Genomic DNA, 19,240 nt, shown 5'->3' with positions numbered 1-19,240 from the left:
ATCAGACAAATGCCACAAGATGTTAAAATACCCTTTAAATGGTCTTTAAATGTGATGTGCATCCACAGGAAGCCAAAAACCTGAGCCGTGGCTTCAAGTGTCCGTCCTGTCTAAGTCAATATGAGACAAACAGCCTCATTCTGGGACATCTGTAGATCAGTGTTTTTCAACCAGTGTGCCGTGGGAAATGACCCATTCACTGATCTAAAAACATTTCCCATCTCCAGGATATCAGCTCTGTGTTCATCTAAACAGGCCCTGATAAAACACTAAGAAGTTAGGAATATGAATATGAACAAAACAATGAAGCTCAGAGTCTGTCTGGCGTTCTTCTTTTTTGGATGCTGGTGTGCCGCGGGATTTTTGACAAGGTTAAAGTGTGCTGTGGCCCAAAAAAGGTTGAAAAACACTGCTGTAGAGACTTGTTTTGTTTGTCCTCATGGAAGAGCAGTGAAGTCATCAGGCCACAAACTAGTACCAGCATGAGTACTGCATGAACTGAACAAAGGAATCTGATCCTTCTGATGATTTGGAAAGTTAATCTAAATGCCTGGAAAGTGAAATTTTCCAGCAGAATTTGGGAGAAAATCCCTGAAGCTTTTAGTGTTTAAAAGCAGTTAAAGACGACATGGATGTTGAATGAAACGTCCCTGTGATGGACTGAAGAACCACCTTCACCCGACAGTAGCTGGGAAGACTCCGGGAATCCCAGGATCCTGAACTGGACTAAATGGATTTAGAAAATGGAATTATTGATGGAATTAACACTGTAACTACTGTTAAGAAAAGCTCTGAAGGATGTAGAGTTCTGCTGATTTAGTTCTTTAAACAGGTGAGTTTGGCGGTGTTATTATTTTTTTTTTTGTTTTTTTACCAGCATCAGTCTTGAACTCCTGTTGAACCTGTTTTCTGTGAAGGTCTCATCCTCTTCATTCAAACACATCCATTGCGTCCTCTTCAGTTTCAATTTTTCTCATGTTTTTATTTCTCTAAAAACCACATTCTAGTTGTTAATAGTTTCACTTAATGCAGCTTTACACAAACAAACAAAACAACATTTGTTTATACGAAAATGGAAGAACAGCACAGTGTCTAACAAGGTCCTGGTTTGAATCCCGGCTGTGTCCTGTCTGTGTGGAGTTAGCATGTTCTCCTCGTGCATGTGTGGGTTCACTCTGGTTTTCCCCCACAATCCAAAAAGAGAGGCTTCGTAGGTTAATCGATTATAATAAATTGTCCCCTAGGTGTGAGTGTGGCCCTGCAACAGACCTGGCAGAGTGTACCCTGCCTTCCCCCAACAGTGACTAGGATAGGCTCCAGCAACCACGTGAGCCTGAAAGGGGAACCGTGGATTTGAAAAATGAAATGGATGGATCAGTAGCATGTAATCAAATGAAAGAAAAGTACATTTATGGAAAGTGCTAAATTCCTGATGCCTCTATAAAAAGGGGGTTGTTGCAATGCAACTATGGAGTAGAGGGCTGCATTGGGATCGGGTCCCGCCGGGTCCCGCGGGACCCAACCCAAATCTCGCGGGATTGGGCGGTTTGGATTGTGCTGCGGGCGGGAGCGGGCGGCAAAAAATAAACCCCGCGGGATCAGTGCTGCCATGAATATCTCATGAATATATATTAGCGGACTACGTTAGGCTGAGCGGCTGTTTGATTCTTATGTACTGAAGCTCCGTGAAGGCACCAGGTAGAGACGCCCAATGGCCTCTGTCATCTAACCTGTTGTTGGGGGTGCGCCCCGCCCCGCCTCTTACTAAGAGCGCGCTTCAGGCCGTCTGTCTGCGCGCGCACACACGCACGCTTTTAACAGAACAGGATTTGTGAAAATATATTTAATATTTAAGTTGCACATTACACAAGAGAAATGCATGAAAAGATGAGGCTGGAGGAGGGACATGAATCTCTTTAGTAATATCAATAAAAAAACATGTTTTTTTCCTGCGGGACGGGGGACGATACAAAATCAATGCATCTCTATACTGTGCGGTAGAGCCCTGCGCGGGACTATTTTCTTCATCCCGCTCCCGCCCGCGCCCGCTGAATTTTTGACCAATCCCGCCCGCTCCCGCAACGTATGCGTTACACTCCCGCCCGCTCCCGCAATATGTATGTCCACTCCCGCCCGCACCTGCAAAACTCATAGAATTTAGTCCCGCACAGTATAGAGATTTCTGCTGAACCTGCTGGTTAAACCAGCGTATATCAATATTTTACAGAATGGTTTTGCTTTAGTTTGTGTAAATGTGAAAAAGTTCAAATCTGTTGTTGAGTTTTAACCTGGAACTCCAAATTTTCATTTGGTGGATTTTTAGAAGCAAAATCCTGCAGCTAATGAATCCCTTATGCTGGACTGCACAGATAAATGCATTTTTTTGTCATTAACAGGGGGGAAAAAACAAACCAGGTGAATGTTTGGCATTTTAAAACCTATTCCTCCAGTGAAAGCAAAAGCAATTAAACTGCTCAAAAAGCTTGTGCCTAAAATATAATGGGTTTTCTCTTATGTGTCATCCGTCCACCGATGTAATCATCTCATTTTGAAAGGATTTAATTGGTTTAAAGCAGGTAAAAACTTCCATGACTCACGTCCGAAGAGAAAGAAACCTCTGAAGTGGAGTTTGGTTTTGCCGGCTGTGTTTGCAGCTTTATTTTTGTACACCTTTTTTTACAACATTTATTATACAGAGCCAACAAGAAGTTAGTGATCTGGAATTATAAGAAGCCTTGAAATAAATGTAATAAAAAAAAGGAATGTAAGCGCCACTCATTTCAAATTTCAAAAAAAGAGATGTTAATGACTAATACAGTTTATGGTAGCAAACAGAAGTTTTTAATGTCTTTTGTGTCGTGTCAGGTGTCTGCGCTCGGCAGAACAGAAGGAAACATTCAAACAGATCCATCTGGATTTACAGTTAAACAACCACGACAAAGATGTGGATTATAGCACCTCCCTTCAGGTTATGAATTTAAAAGGAACATTCAAGTCTATCCTGTCCACCCTGCAGATTCAAACCCATCTGTCCCTGGGGTAAAAGGACCTGTAAAGGAAAGCTGTGGGGGCAGAGCAGACGATCTGTGGTGACACACGGGGATTCTTGGCAGGGCGGAGCATGACAGATTCCTCTGAGGCCTTACCCCCCAGCTACCTGCACCTTTCTGCGTTTGGTTTTCCCCTGTAGCCACGTCTAACTGAATCCACGTCGAACTGAACCATCTCTCGATTTTTCCTCATCACAGGAGAAAGCAAGAGACAGCCGCGCAGTGCAGTTCATAACACACAAGGTCAGAAATGTAATGAGATGTTCTGCTGAAGATAATTACATTTTCCTCCCCGGCGTTAACTTGTGCACGTGTAAAAAAATGTCTCAACGTTAATTGCTTTACCTAGGGGGATTTTTACAGACATTTTTACACTTACTTAAACTTTTTTAACACACATACACTGAAACAATGTGTTTGCATCCAGAAGAGAGCTAGCTAGATTAGGAGTTCCCGTCTTGGGTGCAGGCTGTCATCTGCCAGTAGCAGGCAGAGGAGAGCACCAAGGCGTCGGACCCAGCAGAAACCAGTTGGTGAAGGCTTGGAGAAGGAGCGGAGGCGGGCTCCTGGATGGACGTGCCTTTGGGGGGGGGGGGGGGGGTTGATGGGCAAGCGAGAGTATGTTTGTAGATCACTGAAGATGGAAGGAGGGGAGGGAGATGTCTACCACTGAGTTTAAAAGGCAGGGAAGATGAGGAAGGACAGGAGGAGGAAGAGAGGCATTGAGCTGAAGGCTTGGCAGTCAGATAAGAGGGTTTAGAAAGTGGATTGTATGCGGGCCTTTTCTGTGGGGGAATAATGCCGGGCAGGCTGGGTGGATGGCTGGAACAGAAGAAGATAAAGGAAAGACAAGGAAGGAGAGAACAAAACGAGGAGGGGGGGGGTTGCGGGAGAAGATCATTCCCAAGATGGGGGCAGAGATCAAGAGTGACTGGGAGAGGAGACAGCAGAGGAGGGCACTGTGTAAAATAATTAGCCCTGTGCTGTTTGGTGGATGAAATGCACCAAAAATAGCTCAGAAGCTGCACTCCTTCCTGCTGATGAGAGCATCTGCCGCCCCGTCACGGCCGTGACGTCATTCCAGGTCGTCAGTCGGTGGCCACTGAGTCGAGAGCGGACAGTCTGGTGCAGAGAAAGCATCTCCTCCTGCTCCCTCCCTCCCTCCCTCCTCTGCTATCTGCTGAGAAATGTGCAGCTGTTCCTTCCAGGAAGCCTGGACGCTCTCACCGGGCCAGGAATAGCCCCAGTTAGCCCGCTCAGGAACACGGCGACAAACCTCCATTACTTCAGATACGAGAGGATTGAATCACATCTGAGCTCCGGGGCGTCCACGCCGGCCGAGAGCGGGAATCACATTTCTGTTTCCATCACTGCCTTTTTCCATCTGAAGTCCGGCGAGTGCACAAGCTCCGCTCGGCGCCTGATTGAGTTGTAAACATTTAGGGGAAGATTCAATGGAAACATATGAGGATGTCTGTCAGGCTCTCCTTGAGGAAGTTATGTGGACAGTTAGACCTTAAACACTTTTACACTTCATCCAATAAGTGCATGGGGGTCTCCAACGAAGCATTGTAAAAATTATTTGACACCGTTCCCAGTGATTTAGGGGGACTATTCTTACAGCCAGTGCTGTCTTGAAAGAGTAGAGATAATGAGAATTAACGGGGGCTGCATCAGGCAGGGCAGAAAAGGAGGGATCAGACTAGAGGAGTGGAGGCAGTCATGGAGAAGTCAGACCTTTATCTGAAGAAAGAAGAAAAGAGGGAAGGGAGATAGAAAGAGAAACAGGATAGAGCAGTTAGCATATAAATCACTTCTGTAATAAGAATTAACAAGGAAGTCAGAAAATTCACAATGAGAGGAGGAAGAGGTGGAGTGGGAGGGGACACGGGGGGGGGGGGGGGGATCAGTGTGAGAGGAGAAAGTTGTGGTTTGAAATATCGCCTCTAGAAAAAAAGGTAAATTGGCTTGTCCCTGCCGTCGGGGATTGGTGATGCGTATCGGACGCACTTGGAGAAGCTTTTTCAGAGGATAGGATCACAATGAAAGCAGGCAGAGAGGCAAAACAGGGGAGCAGCTTTTGGATTTTGTTATCAAACCCAGCCTTCCTACAGGGTCTCGCTTCAAATGGCGTATCTTATGACCAAACAAAGGTCCTGGTGGAGCCTGCTGGTGCAGGAGATTATCATCACATCTCAGATCGGGGCCCACATGCAGTCACTGCTGTCTGTCTCTGAGGATTTGACTCAGTCATTCTGGTGGGGGGTGGGGTGGGGTGGGGGAGTAGGTTTCTTGGTACACTCTCGTCCTCATCTGCCCCCCCTCCTTGCTCGGTGGCCTGCTATTTGAAGGTGAGCTGATTGGCGAGGCGGGAGAAGAGGCTGAGCGGCTCTGAGCGGCTTTCCGCTCCACCCCCGTCTTTGCGGGTCATCTCCAGCTCGATGGTCATCAGCACCCTGCTCCCCCCCACCCCCCCTTCCTCTCTGACTATGTTTTGCTGCTGTCGCTGCTCAGGCTGGGCCTTCGCCACCATCACCTGGCGTGAGGGCTGGAACAGCCGGAGGGCGAGGCCGCCCCAGCCCCTCCCCGTTTCCTATTTCTTATCCTTGCGGGACTCCTGCTTCTTCTTTTCAGAGGCGGCCGCCTTCACCTTGGAGGGGTCAGCAGGAGGCGCGGGGCCCTGTGAGGGGAGCAGGGAAAGGGGTCAGGGGGGGAGAACAGGGTAGGAGAGTCACTTCAGGAGGAAAGGAGAGTGAGGGAAAAGAAGAAAAAGGCCAGGTGAGGCGGGACAGGTGAGGGGCGTGGTTAGCAACAGACACGGAGCTGTGCGGACAGGAGAGAGAAATCCCTTCAGGTGGAGGAAGAGGAGGAGTCAGACATGTAAAGAGAGAGATGGATGAAGGGGGAGACACAGTCCTTTTAAGGGAGAGGGTAGCAAGTGAGAGGGGGCGGTGTCCAGAGCTGTAAGGGGGTGACAAAACAGGTAACCATGCGTTAGGATGGGACACAGTGGCAGGTAGACTCCATATACCTGTGGCAAATGATCACTGGCACACGCTCACTCCTACAATGACTCAGCTTTGACAGTTTGGATTTCATTTCAGGAAAAATCAATAATTTCAGGACCAACAGGTAGATTTCTTATCTGACAGGTGAGAAGATTTGCTTAGAAAGATGCTGCCGCAGCATCAGGCAGATCAAAACAACAATTCACAGCAAAAGCATCACTTAAGGAATATTAAAGCCTAAAATGATGTCATGTCTCCTCTGAATTTCTCCTGCTGCAGTCCAAACCTCCTAATCTTCTAGGATCTGACTGGCTGAGTGACAGATCGCCGCCCCCTGCCCTCTCACTGAGGACTTCAGACATCCCAGATGGTTCTGTGAGACGATCCATCTGCTTCCTCTCACTGGAAGGAAGGTCTCCAGCGGGGAACAAAATTACAACAAATATTGACAAACCTCTGAAATGTAATTGCATTTGCTTGACAATTGCTTGCGCTTCATTTTTGAGAGTGTGTCATTCTGATCTGCAACTCAATGAAGCACTGTGAGTTCCGTTCTGCTGGAACACGTGTGCGGTGACGCGTCCTTCATGCTGGAAACATCCACTTTTAACTGGAAGATTTATTTGGTGGTGTAAAAATTCTGAAGCAGTTTTAAAAAAAAATCCATTCTAAAAGTTCAATTTAATCAAACTAAAAACAAATCCAAAATCCATGTCCAACGCGGAAAAATCTCAGCTGAGGTTTTCTCAAGGCGTTAAAAGCCTGGTTATTCATATCTGTGTTTGCATGCTCATTGAAATTTCCTTGTCGCCGCAGCCACACTGACCTTTAGTTGAAGATAATTGGATGTTCTAAAGTCCTGCTTTTGTGTTGCACATGCCAGCAGTGTGCTTGCAGAAACCCAGAGTAGGTCTCCTGGGTGTGTTTGAGGGGGGGGGGGGGGGGGGTGTTTTTTGATTAGACGTGGTGGACATTTTTTTACATTTAAAGACCATAATAAATAAAGTTGACCACATACAAATTCAAACAGGACCACATTCATCCTGTTTGAATATGTAAAACATACCTGAGCTGCAGTGGATGACCAGCGGCCTTTTGAGTCTGATTATGCAGTTTTTAGCCAAAATTAAAAAAAACTTGTTGTTTTCTAGGACATAGTTTCTGCAGAGCGACAGCACTTCATTAGAGATTTGCCTCTGAGTTGTGGGCGGGGACCGCCTGTGCGTCGTAACCCGCCTCCACTTCCCCATCACCATCACTGAGAGCTCTCTGTTTACATGCTCTCCCTGTAGCTTACAGCCCCTCACACACCCCAACATTACATTAGCGGTGCAACAAAAATGGGGAGCAATGTCGGAGCTATCAAGCCGTACAGTTTAGATCCAGATTCCAGCTCAGGCAAACAAAGACGTTCATGGATCTATTTGCTTCCAAAAGGATTCATCGGAATGGAGCAGAGCAGGGAGCGGTGTATTTTCTACGCCAAAAATGTGATCTTTTTTTTTTAAACTGCATTTTTCTGTCTGCTCCTCATTCACAAGGAATTGAAAGAAATACTCTGAAATAATTAATATTCTTTACATGTCCTCCGTCATGAGAAAACATAAAAGAACATGTTAAAAACAGCCTGAATCAAATTCCTATGTCTCACCAATTTCCCACCACTCCTCCTCTAAAGTACAGATAGAGATGAATAAAGTATGTAAAAACAAAATATATACCAGACAAAAATCCATAAAAAGGAGAGGCAGAAGGAAGGAAGCTCAAGCAAGGCCCCACTTCTGCAAAACAGATCCATCAGGGAGGACCGGACCGAGTGGAGATAAGGTCAAGGATTACACTTCACTTTACAATAGCTGTATTTCAGTGCATTAACCTGTGAGTTAACCTATTGAAAGGAACCACAAGTGCCCCATAGAGCTCTAATGGACCTTCACCCACATTTGATGCCCCTCTTTTTTGGAAGCACAGGCCAGATCCTCGTTGTAATGTTTCACCAGACACAACAGGACAGATCCAGGACAGAAATCATTTTCAGAATCCAGTTAGTGGACGGTGAAAAGGCCACCATAGGCTGTTTCTGCCCACTGAAGCTGCAACTAATTATGCCATTACATGAGAAAATTCATCATTTTTAATCATGCACTATAAGCAGCACCAGAGAGCAGTTGTCTCACTCGCTGCAGCCGATACCAGCGGGGTGGGGTCCGGCTATCCGGTGTCTGCATGTGTGATTATGCTCACATTCCCTCATGGATCCCTGCATCGTTTACCATCATGCCCTCAAAAATGAGCCGCGATGTTCCCACGCCAACGACGCACACACATGCTGACTGCAGCCCCCCCCCCCGGTTACAGGAGCTGCAAAAGGCTTTAAAGGAAATGTGGGTACAGTGAAGAAACGGAGGGCTGGTGGGGGCAGGTGAGTGGACGAGCTCCCAGCTGCATGCTAAGGAGGACAACGTGACAGGTGAGGAGGGAGATGGAGAGGCAGATGAAGAGTGAGAGGTAGTGGATTTCTGTCTGGAACCAAAGCTGATCAGAACCCAGAGGGCCTGGGGGGGGCAAGGGGAGGGGGGGTTCCAAGAGGTTGCAGTGAGGAGGGATCAACTGAGTGAAAGGGGGAGTTAAAATGAAAAAGAAAAGGGGGAATTAGCCAACAGATAGATTGATGCTTCATCCTTCTCATGGTCATCAAGGAATGGCTCGGAAGAGGAGGGAGGTGGGAAGCAGGGGTGGGGGGGTGGGGGGTAAGTGAGAAGAGGAGGAGACGGGGGACCGGATAAAAGGAATCTAAATGAGAGTGCGGGTGGGAGTAAACTGAAGTGAAGTAGGAGGCAATTGGGGGATGGAGAGAAGAATGGGTGGGTTGTGTGAGTGTGTTAGTTCAGATCGATACAGAGTGCACTCAATTATCATTCTAGTGTGTGTGTGTTTGTGCTCTTCATGTGTGTGTGTGGCTGCAGGGGTAAAGTCCTCCTCCACAACTCCACCTAATGGGGAGCGGCACACACCACAAGACTCCTCGCTTCCTCCCCTCCCTCACAGCCCGGAGGAGAGGAGCAGAGATGCTGCGGCTGATACAGAAACTGTATTGTGTCAGCAGAGCCTCCTAATAAGGACCATTTGATCAAACAACCACTTATAAGTGCACCATGCTGTCCCGGGGGTCCTCTGTGTGCAGCGTAGCGACAAGAAAGGAACCCAGAAGAAAGAGCAGATAAAATAAAAACTAATGCGGCTCCTCACAGACGGAGACACCGCTGCGGCTCTTTGTTTTTTATCCGAGCACAGACTCACAGAGGGGTAACTGTAAATGACAGCATCGTCAAATATTTCAGTGTCCTTTTGGCTGAGACTTATTTATTCATATATGCACTGTCACATGCCGCAGGCACTTGAGAGCAACTGACTGCACCTCAAGAATAACCTGACAATCATGCAACAGTGGAGAGGAAGGAGGAGGACAGGAGGAGGAAGAGGGGCGAGGATGGGGGGGAACTCATGTCTTGGCCATGGTCGGCTTAGGTGGAAAAACACACCTGCCACTCCTCATCTCTGACTCCTCCTCCAAAAGCCTCATCAGCTGCTTAAAACCCCGCCTGGTTTTGTTTCCTTTATCAGCAAACAGGGCTTGTCACAGCCCCACCAGGCTGCAGCCCCCACATTACCGCAGAGTAATCAAACAAAACTTGCCCTGGTGGCTTGTATGCAGAACAGGATACAAGCCACCGAAATGTCTGATTAATCCTCCACTTGAGGCTATCGCGCTCCCATGAGGAACAGAAGGGGGGAAAAAAACACATAGAGCCCCGAATCGCTGGCGTGCAGCAACACAAAAGCACTGATAACAGCCCAGACCATAATAGGCCCCGTGATTTTCATTTGACTCCCAGCGAGCGAAATCAGCAGCTCCAGTCGGTTTCCCCACTGCGAGCAAATCACCGCCCAATTCAACAGCGAGCAGCATTAGCGCTGTAACCCGGCCTCAGCCGTTTCCCAGCTGCTGGTTGGATTTCTGCCCTGTGGCTGTTTTCTGACACTTCGCTGTGTGGCCCCCCAGAGGGGGGGCTGGCAGTGGGGGCGAGGGCCGCTGGAGGGAACGGTGGGCCGGCTCCAGAAGCCCCTCGCATGCTGAGGCAGCAGAGGGATGGTAACAGCTTGAGCACTGCTATTAGAGGCGCGCTTGAATGACATGTTATTTTGTTGTTGAAACGCTGCTGCGAAAAGGGGGGTCGGCTGAGTGTGAGGGCGCGCGCGCGGGGGGGGAGTGCGCTCACCAAACTGTTGTGCGCTGTCATGTCAGATGTGTGCTGTTGTGAAGGCATTTCTGAGAGAGATGAATATTCCCTTTGACAACTGCTTTTCTTTGCACTGATACTCCAAACAAATCTGAGCGTTCTTGTAATCTCCCCCCAAAAAGGACATCATTTCACCATTAAAGCCTGAAGCTGATAGTAAACCAAGCTGTTTAGTGTGTGTGTGTGTGTGTGCGTGTGTGTGTGTGAATGAATGAAGGAGTGTGTGAGTAAAGCAGGCAGAGAAGAGGAGGAGAAAGAAAAAGGGGGTGTGGACAAAGGAGGAGGAGACTTGCCTGTCTCTGCTGTGATCCCTCTTTCTTTTTCTTGCCATGTTTGCTGGAAGGAAAACACAAAACAGAACAAAGACAGTGTCAGGATGTCGTATCATCCTCTTCCTCCAGTGGTCACAGGCCAGCTTTCATATAAAGAACACCATCTTAATCTGCGGCCCCCCAGGCGGCAGGTGTGTAAAAAGCAGAGCGCTATGAGGAAGATGATGGAGCCATCATCTCCATGAGCGAGTGGATTATCTGCTCTGCAGCCGCTGTCGCTGTAATCGCAGCCTTTTCCCACTGCGTTTTGCAGATTCGATCAAAATGAGAGATCTTCATCTCTTTCCAGCTGACTGCCTTTGGTTTTTAACCTTTTGAGCTCAACAGAATCGAACGGAGGCTACGCCAGCTTGGCCACGCAGGTGTCGGTGCCGGGGATGGGCTCCGGCCTCAGCTCCAGCCCCTGGCAGAAAGCCCACCGGCAGAGAGCCGCCGGGCCGGACACTGACCTGACGTTGAGGCTGAAGACTCGGCGGGCCACCAGGAACCTCATCAGGTAGTAGATGACCACGACGAGCACCAGCAGGCCCAGCACCACTCCAATGATGGCTCCTGTGATCACACCGGCCTGGATGGGCACTGCAGCGAGGAAGAAAGAAGGCAGGGAGGAGTTATGGGGGGAGGACAGCAGACAATTCCAAGATTAAAAAGAACACAGAAGTTGGTAAAAAGGAGGTGAAGGGAGCTGTCCTGGTGGAAGAAGAAAGCACAAAGAAAAAGAGAGGAGTGGATGAGACAAGGAGGGAGAAGAGGGGGAAGTCAGAAAGAAAGGGAATCAGAGATGAAAGGTAAACATAAAAGCAGGAGGTAAACAGATTTAATGAAAGATGAAGGATGCGTGAACTGAGGAGGAGGAGGAGATGAAGAGAAAGGGCGGCCAGTGAGGAGGAAGGGGAGAGTCATGCTGGGGGGATGTTGAAAACGATGAGGCTGAAGGTGGAACTGGGGGGAGTAGAATGGAGAGGGTGCAGAGATGGCAATCTCTAAGAGAAAAGAAGATAAAATAGTAATTGATTTCATTTAACAGGAGGAGCAGGGAATTTAGAGGGAGGCTGACTCTGAAGATGATGAAGAAAAATTAAATCACAAGTTATCAGCAGGCCCAGCTCCCATCTCACCTTTCTCAAAAACCAGCAGGCGGACGCTGGAGGGCCGCCCCACTATGTCCGGGGGGTTCTTGGCGTCACAGGTGAAGGTGCCGTTATCATTGAAGTCCAGGTTCTTGATGAGGATGGAGCCGTCACGGCGACCCGGGTTCCCCACAAACTCCAGCCTGTCCTTGAAGGGGCCCTTATTGTCGAGGTACGCTTCACCCCCGGTGTAGTGGAAGATCTGTGGAGAGCAGAGGTTTATTTATGCACCACCAACGCTTCAAAATGAAACTGAATTGGAGGGACAAGGTTCTTGATGTATTTTTTGCTTTGAATGTGTGTTTTCACTTATTTCTAGAATTTCCTGCAATTTGTCTGTTACATTTTACAAATAAAGATATTTAAAAATTTCTTTGGAAAACTTGGCATCAGTGCAATCTCAATGAACCACAACCAGAAAAAAAAGGTTTTTCAAATAAATCCCTTTGAAACAAAACATTTATTGATATTAAGAGACACTTAAGTAAAGAAAAAGGATGAAATATAAAGAAAAGTACATTTATTCACATTTGACTTATAGGAGTTTGAAGCATTTTGCAGCCAAATTTTGTGTTTATGCACAACTATCTTTCCTTAATTCTTAAATGACGCGTCAGTGTGGATCATGACAGTTATCCATTTTTTGGATTTAGCCTCTAACTCTTCATAACTTTTCATGTCTGATTTGATACAGTTATTTCTCAGACCTCTATCTCATTAGCATCACTGTGGCTATAACTAGCTACGTTTCCTGTCCTGTACTTCGCCATTATTCCACTAGGGGCAGTAGAAGGGCTTTTCCTGCTCATTTTGAAATGGAACGAATCGAACTCTCAAGCACTTTTTGTGGGAAAGTTTAGCTAATTTTCCAAGCTTTATGGTGAGAATAACTCATCTATTGTTATATGTTCAACAAGACTACTTGTTGAATGAAAGAATGCATTTTTAATATAAATATTTCTTCATTTTACTGTCAAATCATGTTAAGAATGTGTGGATCAAATTAGAGAAATTAGAGGGTAAATAAGATGTTTTTCCTGAACACTCATGTCAATTCTTTTGAATCTTAAACTAACATTGTTAGTTATGACCAAATCACCCAACATATCATAATTGATAGTAACCATATATCCATATATTATAAAAGAAGATTGCATTTTTTATGGATTTCATCAGAAGGTTTAAAAACATCTTAATTCCAAAAAATTAAAATTGTTTTCCCTTTTTTTATGTAGTGGGCTTTACAGGGTTAAATTGTGGCATTTGAATCTTTTGCATTTCTAGAATTGAAATTTTGAAATCTCACTGAAATTTTGATTTCAATTCTAGGCCATAATTGCAAAGCATTTTTTTCTAACTCCAATACTCCTACTACAACAGTTGAAGTTTTCCAGGATTTGACAGAACTCTTTTCGTGATCAAATTTTAGGTTTTAGTTTAATACTTTATTTTTAGTAGCTCCAAAAATGGATTTTTAAAAATTCTGAACGCATAAATCGGCGGATTTCTAAAATGGTTAAGCAGTTTCTCGTGTTTGCATATTCAAAGATTTAAGGGGAAAGTGTTTGGCCTCTTTCGTGAATCATTTAAAAACCCTTACCCTTTTGGTGTTCTTATAAAACAAAGCTGTTAAGGTACTTCTAGATTAAATATTGAAGTTGCTGGCAAGAAATCCGGCATATTTCGTCCAACACTTGTGACTCCTCTGCAAGGTCAAACCTGATGCACACAAATCAGAGGTCTGTGATTGCTATTCATCCCGGAGAACCTTTGGCGTGGCATGAACGTGTCAGAAATCAAATGCGACACCTTAAAAGGACAAATGCTCCATGAAAAGCGATAGATGTATGAAACTGTAAATCTGTGCAGGCAGGGGAAGAAATGAGCGACTGAAGATAAGTGAAGAAAAAGAGGGCTGGTTTCAAAGTGAGGAGCACTGCAGGAGAAGGATGAAGGCAAAGGAGGTGAGGGGAGGACGTAATGAGAAGGGAGGGGAGGGACAAAGACGGAGGGGCTGGGGAGGAGATTAGGGGAGGCGGGCAGAGGGAGGCGCAGTCAGGAGGGGGAGATGGAGAGATTAGAGAGATGGCAGGGCGATAAGGGTGGGGAGAGTGAAATGAAAGGTTGGAGAGGCCGCAGGTGGAGGGGCGAATGTAGGACAGAAAGTTTCCTGGAGTTATTACACATGGAAGAAGAAAACTAGACTCAGTCACAAAACCTTTTTGGAAATGCCGTTTTTTTGGTTCATTGCTCGGATCATTTGAGGAAACCTCTGACTTTATGTCACTCAGGTGTTTGGAAAATATCCTGAAATCTCACTGAATTTAAAAAAAAAAAATGAAGTGACTCTTATTCAATGACAATTTCTGTCTTGCAAGAAAAATCCTTTAACTGAAAACGTTTTCCAATAACAAAATAGTCTAATGTTTAAGAAACCATGTTTTAGTGGCCATTTTGCTTTGCTAATTTTTTATTTGAAGAATGTTTGACTTATTTCTAGGGGGGCGGCTGTTTTTGCAGGGCAAAAGCCTTTGTGTTGAAGATTTTTTATAATAATGAAATACTTGTTTAGAATTGTCCTTTGACACATTTTTGATGCTAATGAGAAGGAAACAGGAGCTTTTATCCTTCTGTTGGTTGAAGTACAACGTCGGTTATCAAACTCTTGATGTGCAGCCTGTAGTCCTTCAAATCTAGCTCATTTTTGTGTGACAATGCTCTCATTGTTGTGTGATTTCTGCGTGTGTGCGATCATGCATTACAGAGATGCTGTCCCGTGAGCCGTCCGGCCGGTAGGTCCAGGAGAAGGTGACGTCCTCCGAGGTCCAGCGCCAGGAGAAGAAGGAGCAGGAGAGCCGGATGTCGGAGCCCACCAAAGCATGGCGCTCCCAGCCGGTGTAAATCACTATGGCCTGGCACTGCTGCGCCACTGAGGGACACAGGTCAGCAGGATGCCGTCAGCAACACTTTGAGCCGAAACGGAGCTTAAACACTCAAATATTTGCTCTTCTCTACCAACACAAAAAAAGAATCGGCTGTAAACACATTTGTTTAACATGCATTGATCCTCATGTTCTGCATATGGGTTTAGTGTAATCACAGAAGACATTCAGCTATGCTCACATGAGCATTTATTGTTAAGCTCCCTGAAATCTATAAGTCCCAAAGACTTAGAGACGCGTCCAGACACACATCGACTGCCTGCACGGTTAGTGGTGTCAAATCAGGCATCGATTCAAACGTGCGCTCAGTAATTACTGGGATTATTAATTGAATATAAGTCTCTAAAAGTCAGAGGAGAATTTCTTTTTTTCCATTTTTATGGGAAATGCTGGCCTAATCGAGTGCACTGATTATGCTCCACTGATATTTAATGATCAATGTTCATTTGGCATCTTGCAGCCGAAAAAAAAGAAAAGAAAAATCCATATTTCCCTTCATTTTGCAAACATGTTCAGCATCTTAACTGTGTTGCAAAAGCTCCAGGGAGGAGCAGAACGCTGCCATTCAGCAAAGTCCTTCTGATACTGTTTGCCTTCGCATGAGAACGGGCCACCACGGGTCACGCTACCCTCCTAGCTACAGCACATCACCAAGGCCCCCCCTGCAGTCGTGTTGAGATTTCTGCCTCCTTCAACACCCACAGAGGGAAGTTCACAGCTTCGGCTGCGAGCATCTTTCTGCCATGGCCGGCCCCCGCACTACTTGTCAATGAAACTCCACTTGACAGCTTTAATTAAAATTCAGACAGGAAAAAAATACAAATCTACAAATATCTGACAGGAGGGCAAAGGAAAAGAAGTGAAAACTCTGCCAAGCTGCAGTCTGGGAGGGAAAATATCAGAGCTTTACAAAAACTGTGTCCGTTTTCTACGCTGCAGCACTTGTGAACTGTTTCCTCCACAGGTGAGCTCCCAGCCCCAAACATGAAATCAATACAGCAAATGCCAAGATGGCAATTACAATGCTTCACTTTTAATGCAGTGTAAAGGGAGGCTTTAATTTACTACCATAGCTATTAAACCTCATATTGTCCTCGGCTTCATTAGTTTTCAGGTAAGCAATTAGGAGGAAAGCAGAGAAAAGCCCTCTTTGTCAAATCCTCGTTTAACCTTTAACCCATCGTTAGTCAGAAGGCTGCTCTCACGGAGGATGTCATCTAATCAAACACCAATTAAAAACACTTTTACCTATTCCTAGGGAGACAATCGACACCAACACCGCCAACATGGTTGTTCCTGGCTTCCCAAAAACCCGACAGGAGTCCTGCTCTGCAGGGAGGAGACAAGAGAAAGGAGAGCGGAGGGGTCAAGGATGCCTGGATGTAGGGCTTCAAAACAACAGAACCCTCACTGTCCCCCCGTTTATAGCCAACCACACCCCTGACCCGGGCCTGGCCCAACCCCATCCCCTCCTCTCCTCACACCCCTCTGCACCTCCTCCCACCTCCATCACTTTCCCTGGATGATACTAATAAGCACGCATTGCATTTTTGAAGTGGGTGGGGGGAAAAGGCACCTGCAACGTACAGTAGCCGCTGAATTAATTGCATAAACAATGGGCAACTGGGGGCAAATTTGTAAACTTGTCTGCACTACGGCATGATGAGAGCCCGATTAAACCCTCATCGTCATGAGACTGGAGATAAAACTCTCATTTACACCTCGAGTGCTCGCCTGGACATCTGCACCTCCTCTTGTGTTTTCTCACTGCTCATGTGTGATTACACGGCGAGTGCTGGGGGGCAGCTTCTGTTTACAGTGAGGAGATCCTGCAGCGGGGGCAGCCCAGTGACCTGCCCTCTGTCCCCACGTCTCACCCTCTGCCTGCACTCTCACCAGACCCGAGGCCGGCGGCCCAAAACAAAGCCCCGACTCTTTGCTCCCCGTCCCCCTCCCCTCTAGATTCCTGTTGTTTGCTGACGTCTAGAACTCTGGGACAATGGGGAGAGGGGGGGACAGGGGCTGACTCCTGTTTGTCCGTCTCTCAATGGCGCTTTCTTCCTCTCCCTCTTCATCCCAGCCTGGCTGTCTCCGCGTGCTCAGACAAAGCTGCGCTTTCAGACGGCAGCACCCACTCCCCACTTTTCCAGCAATGTAGACGGAGACTAAGAGTGGGGAGGGATCTGCTATATATAGACAGGTTGATGTGAGGACAAGACGCTGGAGAACAACAGCAGATATGAGATGAGCAGTGTGAATAAGCAGCTGAACGACAGCAAAAGCCTCCGTTTTGCCTCCTTGTCACTCGTCATTCATGTGCGTTCATTTAGCCACTGGCACGCTAAAGCGACCTTCACACCGGGCATGTGATGCACATTCAAGACCCCCCCAAACGCAGGGTTTGAACCCGTGTTTAGCCCATGGTGTTCACACTGTACAAGCAGGAAGGGGCTTCTTTTTCTATTATTTATTGGCACATGTTCAGTTGAAAGAGGCTTGGTGCGAAATTTCAAAACAGACTTTTTCCGACATGAAAGAGAATCTGTCAAATAATTCCAGACCGCACAAACCGCAATTATTAATTTGACTTTCATGACCGATTTTCTGCTCAGGTATTAAGCTCCGTCTGGGCGGAGCTCAATACCTGCAAAGATTAACATCTTCAGCAGCTGGATGCTCTCTCCACAGGATTTGCTTCCTCCTTCCTCCCTGAAGAGTGCCTGCATGATGAGTGAGGAGATGAGCCACTCAAGAAGGATGTCCACTCCATCCACTTCACTTTATTTTACTCAGCCTCGAGTTTTCTGAGCTAAAAATAAAAAAGATCTCTTTGCAAATAAGCTCTCAGCAGCAAAGCATCAAGGAACAAATCCCCCCTTCCCTCCCACCGGGAACCACGACATCCTTTTTTTTTTTTTTTTTGCAACTCGTTATAATCTCCAGCTTTCATTCATCTTAACACCTCAAATACCCGAACAACTCAGACCATCTGCCAACTCGTTGGCGCCATTGATGATGGATGCTTTGGCGAGAAGGTCTAAATCTCAACATCCTTAACAGTTGTGGCGGATCCTGCCTGCGGGCCCTGCAGGAACAGGGGGATTCTTTATGAGTCTGGCAGGTGCAGAGTGTGGCAACAACCCAAAGTCGTCAGCAACAAGAGATGGAGGTGGCGGCGGCGGCGGCGGCAGCAGCGGCGGCGGCTTAGTTTGGCAGGAAAAACTGTATCATGTATAGAGTGAAGGCCCGCTCTTTCAGCTGGCAGGGATCCAGGAGAGGGAGTTCTTATCGGCTGCTGAATTATCCAGAGAGGGGGCAGACAGCAGAAACTCCAACTCTGTAGCCATTTAGACATATTTGCAAAATTATACATGAATTCTCAGAAGCGCTGCAGTGATATTGAGGGGGACAAGGCTTCACTTCATCTCTGGCTATAGGACTTGACTGAACACCCAAAGCAACTTAGGCTTCAGCCTGCGTGCAAATGAAACCAGCTCAGCTGTCTGCCCGTGTGGCTCATCCCGGGTTTTGGACGGTGACCTCACTCCGTTTTGGCGAGGGCATGTCATCAGACACCCATTGCAATCTACGCAGCAAATTCCCGGATGTTTTGGTAATTTTATATGACAGTAATCTATTTGCAAAAGGATGATAAAAAACAAGGGAAAGACTCCAAGCTGCTTTGAAAAGAGCGAAGATAATCAGAGTCTGGGAGAGCTTCTCGGGCTAGATGTTAGGGAATCTTGTCATCTTTATCCATGTCTAATTTTTCTGCAGTGCAGAGTATGTTTGTCACAGCTGAGTGAAGCCTGGATCACAAGCCAGGCTGGCAGATGTGCAGGAAAGGGAATGAGAAGCGCTTCTGAAGCGAGGCTGCTCCGGGGGGTTTCTGCTCGCGATGAGACAACACACAAGAGAGGGAAGGAGCAGAGGGTGGCTCGCACAGAGGTCATAAGACTAATGACAGGCAACAATGATCCAATGGAGAGCCACCAGCACTTGCCCCCCCATCGAGCATGAGCCTCTCAGAGGGGGCCAAAGCAGAGCGCTGAGAAGAGGGCAACAACAAGGGCTGCCATCATAAAGCCATCAGAAGGTGGTTACGACTAGATCAACACTTATGCTGCAGGGCCTGAATAATCAAGTGAAACATTTCCATAACTAAACAAAGCAAATGAGCCGTGGCAAGCAATTGGCCAGAAAACTGTCAGGAGTCAAGAATGGAAGCCAGGATTAAGCATTAATGCTGCACAGATTTCCATGATTCCTGACTGAACAGGTTAACCTCTTAAAAGGAGAATCAGAGACGTTACATGATGAAACATGACCAGAAAGTGACAGTGGAGCTCGGAGCCGGTGCTTTCCTTACCTGCTCACTGGATTTGATTTTTTTTTTACACTCAGAATCATAAAGGAAGCAGCAAGTCGTTCTGAACCTGCTGAATCCATTTTGGGTCACAGCGATGCTGGAGCCTAT

General features: G+C 46.7%; 1 protein-coding gene across 4 annotated transcripts; it reads right to left on the bottom strand.

The window, feature by feature from the left end:
• Window positions 1-2,628: 2,628 nt before the first annotated feature.
• On the bottom strand, window positions 2,629-16,273 carry mpz (myelin protein zero). 4 transcript variants are annotated; one of them, XR_002875064.2, is made up of 7 exons: window positions 16,012-16,176; window positions 14,584-14,750; window positions 11,810-12,023; window positions 11,141-11,270; window positions 10,653-10,695; window positions 5,587-5,730; window positions 2,629-4,793 (listed from the first exon to the last, which is right to left on the bottom strand). XR_002875064.2 is itself a non-coding variant. In XM_023964984.2 (7 exons), exons 1-7 carry the CDS (start codon window positions 16,049-16,051, stop codon window positions 4,782-4,784), a joined length of 636 nt encoding a protein of 211 aa, XP_023820752.1. In that variant the 5' UTR covers window positions 16,052-16,175; the 3' UTR covers window positions 2,629-4,781. The 4 variants fall into 4 exon arrangements, 3 of the variants coding, with proteins under 3 accessions (XP_023820752.1, XP_023820755.1, XP_023820754.1); XM_023964984.2 differs by having other exon boundaries at window positions 5,701-5,730; window positions 16,012-16,175; XM_023964987.2 differs by lacking the exon at window positions 5,587-5,730 and having other exon boundaries at window positions 16,012-16,273.
• Window positions 16,274-19,240: the final 2,967 nt, after the last annotated feature.

This window comes from Oryzias latipes, chromosome 17, assembly GCF_053564925.1.
Source record: "Oryzias latipes strain Hd-rR chromosome 17, Olatipes_Hd-rR_3.1".
NCBI lineage: Eukaryota > Metazoa > Chordata > Actinopteri > Beloniformes > Adrianichthyidae > Oryzias > Oryzias latipes.
This window is presented reverse-complemented; position numbering and strand designations above follow the sequence as displayed.

Bases quoted from the DNA above. Each gene is read 5' to 3' on its own strand.
- mpz (XM_023964986.2), bottom strand. From the start codon at position 16,051: ATGTTGGCGGTGTTGGTGTCGATTGTCTCCCTAGGAATAG. The intron at 14,751-16,011 runs GTAAAAGTGTTT...TGTGTCCCTCAG, and splicing joins GATTGTCTCCCTAGGAATAG to TGGCGCAGCAGTGCCAGGCC. The intron at 6,012-10,652 runs GCAAGTCTCCTC...ACCCCCTTACAG, and splicing joins AGGGATCACAGCAGAGACAG to CTCTGGACACCGCCCCCTCT.